At 44.4% G+C, this 8,735-nt stretch overlaps 1 protein-coding gene across 4 annotated transcripts in view; it reads right to left on the bottom strand.

Moving 5' to 3' along the window:
* Window positions 1–8,735, bottom strand: part of ABCC4 (ATP binding cassette subfamily C member 4) — a 251,125-nt gene that overhangs the window by 78,783 nt on the left and 163,607 nt on the right. For all 4 annotated transcript variants that reach the window (XM_019529749.1, XM_019529748.1, XM_019529750.1 and 1 more), the window contains one exon: window positions 311–461. In XM_019529749.1, the coding sequence (XP_019385294.1) occupies window positions 311–461 (151 nt within the window). The remainder of the gene's footprint in view (window positions 1–310; window positions 462–8,735) is intronic.

Below are 8,735 nucleotides of genomic sequence, written 5' to 3'. Positions count from 1 at the left end.
GCCCAGACTCAGGGCTTCAGCCCCCCCTCCCCATCATTCTTGATGGGCAATTTGCTAGTTCTAACATAGTAAAAGGCTTAGGGGGGAGCAGGGTGGACCTGAAGTAGCGGGGGGGGAGTGGGAGGAGTGGGGTTGGACCCAATGCGGTGGGTGGGGGGGAACGGCATTGAACCCAAAGTGCTGGGAGGGGGGTGTGGGTAGACAGGAACAAAAGAAAAAAATCTTGATCAACAGATAGCGTACAGAATTTTAGCATTCCATGAAATGAAATGTAGTTCAAACTTAAACCAGCTTTATACAAGTGACATACTTGTGGATTCCAGGCGTTTAATATCTCTCGATGTGGCTAAGAAATACCGTCGGAGAAAAATGAAAAGAATAAAAAGTGGAACTAAAGGGATGAGTATCCAAGGAATCACTGCCACTGCCACACCCACCACACCAAAAATCTGTAGGAGACTCTGCAACAACAAAGGGGGAAAAAAGTAAAATTCCATATCAAATAGAATTGTTCTTAAAATAATCACAAAGTGCAACTGGATGGAGAGATGTAAGAATTACCATCAATTAATATCAACAACTCTTACATTATTTGGATTGCATTTATTTTCAAACTGTAAGACGACTGATAGAACAGTTTATTCTATTTTCTGCCTTAATTGTACTAGCCTGCTTTGTTTGCTGTTCTGATGTGAGTGAATGTGAGAGGCCAGAAAGGATGTTCTGAAGGACCATTTTGTGCAAATAATTACTAAATGCTTGTCTATAAAGGCAAAGGACTGGACTAAATGGTTCAGGAGTCCCTGAAGTCACATTTCTAAATTTATCCCAGCACCACTGTCAAACCCCTTCCTATATCATCAGGAAAAGGAGCAAGACAGAAATGTTAGCATAGAGCAGCTCACATTTCATTTGTACTCTGACACTAGTGGATGATGAACTCAGTAAAAAGACTCCAAAACCATTCTCTTCCAAAATGCAACCAACTGTTCTGCTCTTCCATATCTGCAAGCTGTCTTAAGTTTAGACAGGGCTAAAGAGTCTCACCATGCCCACACTGGCTTTCCACAAGAATGACAATATCTGAAAGACATCCCCCGCTCCAGATTGCTTATGCCCGAATTTGCAAGTTTCTTACCCTCACCATTTGCCCTAATTCCTAGACAGTCACAAACCAGAGGCCTCTGCAGGATGCAGGACATCTGCCAGACACTATCAGTCAGACACGTAAAAGGAAGCACAGAAAGCTGCTCAAGGAATGAATTAGGAGGTAATCTGAACTTTAAAAAAAAGTAATAATAAATTCATATGGGAGCTTTAGCAATGACAATCTACGATATGTTGCAAACTGCCCCAGGGACAGGAGCAGCACTATTGAGATTAAGCTCATATAACAATGTCTTACAACAATGAAAATAAGGGGAAGGAAAAGATTGTTAAGATGACTAAAGTAAAAATCTGACACCACCTTTGGATGGAATTTTAGATGAGCCAGCACCACCTTATCATTACAAAATTTATGATAGGGTGGATCAGTCAAATGTGCTTTTTTGGAAAAACAAAACCTGCATATAAATTAACTCTTAATGAGGTAGTCTGAAAGCCAGACAACTGCTCTTAGATTATAATCAAGTAGTTATTGTATAAGGCAAGTGAAAGGTTCTAATTACTTAGGTTCACAACTGGCAACTAACCGCTTTGGTTAAAGACGTCATGAACTTCTAGTAGACTCCTTGAAAGAGGGTAGGAGAACCTGAGATAACATTTTGGATAAGACTAATAGGCTGATTATTAGACTTCTTCTCAAAAGTCTAGCTATGTGCTACTGAGATTCACAGTTTGTGGGCATTTACAGAAGTTATCTTTTCTGCACAAAAGTGCTCGACAGCAGTAACGTAACAAACATTCATGGCTCCAGAGCAGGTTCTATTTCCCCCACTCTGCCCCAGCTCCAGGCGTGGCAGCCTCTGCCACTGTCAAGACCTTACATGGGGGGGGGAAGAAGGGAGCCCCCCTTTGCCACATGCCCCCCCCACCTACCCCACTGCAGAGTTGGGGGGAGCCAGGCATATACTGTGGGGGGCTCCCTTTGTCTCTTCCCCCCACCCCACAAGCATCCTGACAGCATCACCCTCCTGACTGCTGTGCCTGGAGCTGGGAACAAAGCCCTCCCTGCCACCTCACAGGCCCAGCCTAGCTCCCCCCAAAAGCCTAGCAGGGGTAGCCAGGCTAGGCGTGCATGGGGGGAGAGGAGGGAAGAGGGAGGCTGCTGGAGCACTCCCACCTGCTGGCCTGGGGCAGTGCAGGTGGGCTCTGAGCACCCACATCCAACAGGGGAACCCGTGTTAGATTCAATAGGGGCCTAACTCATGGTGCTTTATGTACAGCATCATGAAGTAGAGTGCCGCCCCAACAGACTGCCTGCACTTGTGTACATACCCTGAATAGTTCTTCTAAACCAGGGGTACTCAATTTATGGCTTGCAGACCAGATCCATCACACAAGGTTGATCAGAGGGCCATAAAATTTGACAGCAGGGAATAGTGGCAGTGTTAATTGCAGCTTGTTATGGGAATTAACACTGCCTCCACTTCTGTATCACCAAATTTCTGGAACCTTGGGGAACCTACATGCAGGAACTGCCCTGTGTAGATGACCCTGCGGGCTGGATAGATTGAACAATGTTGTTCAAACTGATTCATGCCATTTCCCCAAGGTTTTCCAAAAGCCTATTCCTGGGGGGCCGGAAAGTGGTTTTAAGGAGAGAATATAATCCTTCCCAGCTGCAGTCATCTCAGAGAGGTGTAAAATATAAAACAAAAATTGGAATATTTGAATATTGATATTATTGTGCACAACAACATTCTGTCCCCATTATTTTTAAACAAAAAGCCAAAAAACTAAATGTAAAATCCTAAGGTAGTGTAAAGTTGGGGTTGAATATTTAAAACTGCAAAACTGCAAATGAGAAAGTTGTAATTTACATTAACACAACTGTGTCATCCATATGCATCTAAGGCTTGATCCTCGGTGCCCAGGGAATTCCTGGGGCATGCAGGATCAAGCTCTCAAATCTAGGAGCATCTGCCCAGGTTTCACTGTTTGCAGAGGTGTGCCCCAAGTCAGAATCCCTGAGCAAACCTCTGCAAGTGGCAATCCCCAAGATCCCCTTGTTTGCAGAGGCACTCCCAAAGGAACAGGGGTCCAACCCTGCAGGACAACAGGTAACATCTGTTTAGTCCAATGAAGCACATCAACTGCACCAGGACACATCTCAGCAAAGCTGATCTGCTTCATTTGGCAATATCTGTTTGTGGTTTGATTCCCAAAACGAGCCTACCAGCTCCTCGAAGCCCCTCCATCTTAGAGCAAGAACAGTTTTCTGAAGGGCATGAATTATGGGTGGGTTGAGCTTTCAGCTTTATTCTGTGCTTAAATCTTTATTCCACCTACCCCCTGGAAGGCTCTTCAGTTGTTTTGATGTCATGCCTTCAACTGAATGAACCCTTTTGACTCCAAATGTCAGATGCATTTTTAATTCAATCACTATTTTCTCCAGTACTGTTTGCTGTTTACCCATCCATTCCTTTAGTGCGGATTAGCTCAGCACAGTATGTCCTGAGATCACTCATTTATCTTTAACCATGGCTTATCTTTCAGTGCTGATATAACTTTCTGGCACCACACTGAGTGTGCACCTGCATCCTACTTAAAGCAAATAAACACCCATTTCCTTTGAGGATGACACTGCAGTCAGCTGGGACTACAATTTTTGTCTACTAGTCCAACACCAAGGTCCTCTGAGCTACTTGTTTTCTTCGCTCTACTACACACTCTCCTGGTACTTGCAAACTCTTGCGAAGTGATGGAATCCACTGCTTTTTGCCAAATGTTGGCCATGGTCTTAGCTTATGTAATAGAGTACATAAAGCTGTATATGATATTGGCTGCAGCTTTGATTTCTGCAAGCCTCTGTGGCAGGTGGCAGAGTCCATCCTCCATGACCTAATGTTACTCTTTTTGCCAGCTCTAGGTGCTCAGTCAAGAATTAGCTCTCTCTCTCTCTCTCTCCTCATATGTTTCATTACTCCTCAAATTTGTTGGAGAATTTCACAATTACTTTTCAGTAATTCAAGCAGAGGAGGGAACTATTTTAAAAAGTGCCTCAAATCTATCATTTTTTATGACGTTTCCAAGAAAATTCAGAAACACCCTTAGGAACAGGAGAAGGATTTAGAGCCCTCCCTTCAAAGCATCTTCTCACTTTCCTGAGTCACAGAATCAAGCTCTTTCTGACTTATTTTCCTACTGACTCCGTGACTATTTCAATGTTGATCGTCCAGTGGAACAGCTTCAGCAAAAGGTGATCTTGGCCCTGCTTAACCCATGACCTGGTTCTTAGGAAGTGAGAAAGAAGATTTAAACCAATTCTGGATTTCCTGCTTTCTGGGTAAGTACCCTATGCATTAGGGCAGGGGCTGGCAACCAATGGCCTTACGTGGCCTGATCCAGCCTGACAAACAATTTCATTCAGCTTACGAAGCCCAGATATTAGTGGCAGTTCAGCAGCAAGGAAATTCTGTGAAGGTTAGCAAAAGCAATTTGGAGCCAGGGAAAAGTAGCAACAGCCAGGTTACAAGCAAGAAATTTTACATCCTTTTTCAATCTTAGAGGGCACATCCAGATGAGCACACACGTGCATTTCCCCAGGAACAAATAGCAGTGGTATACAGTTGTGCCACTGCTACCCGTCCCCAGTGAATGCCTGCGCATCCACACTCTGGCATGTGGCAAGCAGAGATGTGGGGCAGAAAATTTTCAAGTGCTTTATTTTTCCATGGGAAATTTTCAATTTCTAAAAATTCATTGTTTCATAAAATTCATCAGTAACAATAAATGGATGCCAATACAATATTAGGCAAGCTTGGCAGTTTCAAAGTCGTAAGTAATGTTTTTCAGATAATTATCCCTAGAAAGTGTGTGAGAGAGTACGTATGTTTTATTGATTTGTAAACAGGAGGATAAATACATTCACATAATAATCCAAACTAAAAATCAAGTTATCAAGTTATTATTCACCTAATTGGCTGTGCACATCAAATCAAAACTAAAGCTAAAATTCTTATTTCATCTCCGGCTGCAAGTGAAAGCAAAACCAAAAGCTGTGATTAAACTAAACCTGTGATTAATTTTTGTTTCACTTTCAGTTCAGCAAGTGCACAGAGCAGTGTCTCGTTTCTTTTCTTGAGCTGGGGAAGTTGGAAGTGTTTGTATAAGATCTGTTAGTTTTTCATGTTTTTGGTCTGAAGTAGTCATAATAATGATAGTCATAATCATTATAGTGAAGTTCAAGCCACTGAAGGAAGGAAGAAAGTTGGTAGATGTAAATATTGTGGGCAGGAGTATGCTAACAATGCAACAAGAATGAAGAAACATTTAAAAACATGTAGAAATTGTCCTGAAAGAGCAGAAGCCATATACAAAAAGTTAATACAATGAAGTAGTGGAGCAACATCATCGAAGAAAAGTCTACTTCAGGAATCCTATGGAAGTAAACAAATTAATATGTTAAACAACACACAGTATAGATGAGCATCTATATTGTTTTGCAACATTATGATTTTAAAAGTTGTTAATGCAACTCTGGACTTTTATTTAGTTATTTATTTATAATATTTGTATCCTGTTTTTCTGCTTGCACTAAGCACCCAAAGTGACATAAGCTTAACAATATTTTTTTTAAATTATGTAATAGATAAATAGTTAACTATTTCAATCCAGCAGAGCGAGCTTAGTCCTCTGGCTGATGGCAGAGGCCAGACTATACTTCTCTTTGGCTTTGCAGCTCCAGGGCAACTGAGCAGTAAGTTGAGCAGCAAAGTACTCTTTCTGGCAGGGAGGGGAGAAGCAAGCTCCCTGCCGCTTCTCCTTCTCTTTCTGATGGATGAGGCCGGACTAGAATAGGCTAAAATAAAAATATTTCCCCCCATTTGTTGCAGGAACTTAGTAGCTCAAGTGAAATAGCAGATTTGCAAAAAGTGGAAAATGAAAATGGTGAGCTGTCAGATCTGGGGAAAGAAGCAACAGGATCCTCACTTTCAAGATCACTGTCACCAGATATGCAATCCACCATGAGTAGCTGTTCAAGACAGTCAAACTTTTAATCAAGCTTTGTGGACAAAATGTCAAAAGAAGATAAAGAAAAAGCAGATGAGACATTAGCTCGAGCTATATTTGCAAATGGCATACCTCTTTCCACAACTGAAAATCATTACTGGAAGGAACATTACAAACTCATTCGTCTATACATTACTGTCACATTATCACTTATCATCACATTCTCTTAGACAGAGAGTATGACAGAGTTCAAACAATGGTTATTCAAAGGATTGGTCAAGCAGAATCACTGACTCCAATGTCAGATGAATGGACTGATATACAAGGAAATCCTTTATTGAACATTATGTTAGCAACACCTGAACCAATATTCCTGAACACAATTGCTACCAACAACCTTCTTGTCATACAAGTGAATACACAGCAAATTACTGAGTGAAGAGCTTGTAAGCACAGGTCCCTCCAGGGTACAAGCCACCCTTGTAACTTATAAGGCAAGAAACATGAAAGCTGCATGGCAAATATTAAAGGAAAAGTATCCTCACTGGATCATGAAAATCTAATTGAGCTTTTGCCTTTTTTATCTCTATCCAAAAAAGAAGATGTAAAACAAATGTTTAATAAGAGATTTGAGTTTTGCTCTCATTGGGCACATCCACACACGCAAGCATGTGCGCTTGCAGCAGCTCAAATAGAAGCAGTGCAAATTTGAGCCAGGGCTTTTTGCCTCAGTGCATGTGCTTGGACATGCACTTTATTGTGGAGCAAACTGTGCCACTACAAACAAAATAACCCTGCCTGGCTCCTCCCGGATCTTCAGCCAGGGGGAGCTAGAGCCCTGGGCAAGCATCTGTGCTGTCCCCAGCAGTATAAAAAGCCACCCTGGCAAGTAGCTCAAGGCTACTAGCTCTCAAGAGCTTCTGGGGCCCAGCCAATTGCAGCCTATGGACACTACCCGTTGTGCCAGCTGGATTGCTGAAACAGCCCTGAGAGTTCCCTGCACTTTCTACCCACTGCAGCAGTCTGGCAGTGTGGGCTGCTGCCTGGCTGTGACCTCCTGTGCACTTGCCAGACTCAGACGGGACCTGCAGAGCCAGTAGAGGCATCTGCCCCGCTGGGCCAGCTGCCAGTGGAGTAAGGTTGCAGGGTTGGCCTCTGTGCGGCACTATTGCCATTTGTGCCCCCTGCCCAGCCATCTGAGCAGCTATCGCCCGGAAGATGTTCCGGGTGTGGTGGCCTGCTTGAACTATCAAAGCATGTCCTCCTGGCCCCATCTGGCCAGGAGGTCAGCCATAGCCAGATGGGTCCAAGGTGCCATCTCTGAGCAGGCAGGGTCCTGCCACTGGCCTCCCTAGCAGGAATCCTGGCGTTTCCTACTGGAAAACTGAAAAATCCCTGATAAAAAAAATTCCCCAAAATCACTCTCTAAAATACCTCCAAATCCATGTTCCTCCACAAGTAAAACAAAAGACCACTATAAAGAGAGAGAGAGAGAGAGTGAGATAGAGACAGCAATCAGTTGGACAATGTTTTACTGACATATCTACAGTGGTAAAGCAAGTCTCTTATCATAATAATAAAGTGAACTCTAAATACAGGTTTCATGAATTCATGAATACATATTTTGCTGCCCTCCCACAGGGCAATGGCCCCCACACAAGGGGTTGGTCCACCACACAAGGGCTACAGCCCCCCCAACACAGGGTTAAGCCCCCACAGAAGGGGTTCAGCCCCCATGGGCACCGCAGGGGCTAATCCCCTGCAAGGCCCACATGCCCCACCCCAGCACCCTGATTGGTGTCCCATCTGGCCCCATCCCCCACCAGCTGCTGCAGTACCGCTCTTCCGGGGATCGAAAGACACCAAGCCCCCAAGGCTACCCCCACAACCCCAGGCACCATCACTTAAAAAAAAAACAACAGAAAAAGAACAGAACTTTTGTCCTGTGTCAAAGGACACCACCAGGACTGTGGTGTTGACACCCACACAGTTAATTGGGTTGCCAACTGGCTGTAGGCCTTCACCCAGAGAGTGGTGGTAGAAGGGTCATTTTCGACTTGGAGGGATGTGGGCTGTGGGGTTCCGCAGGGCTCGGTCCTTGGGCCCGCACTGTTCAACATCTTCACCAGTGACTTGGATGAGGGGGTAATAAGCACCCTGTTCAAATTTGCTGATGACACTAAGATGTGGGGGGATGTGGGTATGCTAGAAGGGAGGAATAGGCTGAAATCGGACCTAGACAGGTTACAGGGGTGGGCGGATGAGAATAGGATGGGATTCAACACCATCAAGTGCAAAGTGATGCACCTGGGAAGGAACAACCGGCAGCATACCTACAGGTTGGGGAACTCCCTTCTTGTCAGTACAGAGGCAGAAAAGGATCTTGGAGTCATCACTGATTCCAAGATGAACATGGGCCGGCAGTGTGGGGCCAACAGCACCTTATCATGCATCCACAGATGCATCTCAAGGAGGTCCAAGGAGGTGATACTCCCCCTCTATGCGGCACTGGTCAGGCCACTCGCTGGAGTACTGCGTCCAGTTCTGGGCACCACACTTCAAGAGGGATGTGGACAACATGGAGAGGGTCCAGAGGAGGGCCACTCACATGATCAGGG

Source organism: Crocodylus porosus, unplaced genomic scaffold, assembly GCF_001723895.1.
Source record: "Crocodylus porosus isolate Cpor-Errol unplaced genomic scaffold, CroPor_comp1, whole genome shotgun sequence".
NCBI classification, from domain to species: domain Eukaryota; kingdom Metazoa; phylum Chordata; order Crocodylia; family Crocodylidae; genus Crocodylus; species Crocodylus porosus.
This window is presented reverse-complemented; position numbering and strand designations above follow the sequence as displayed.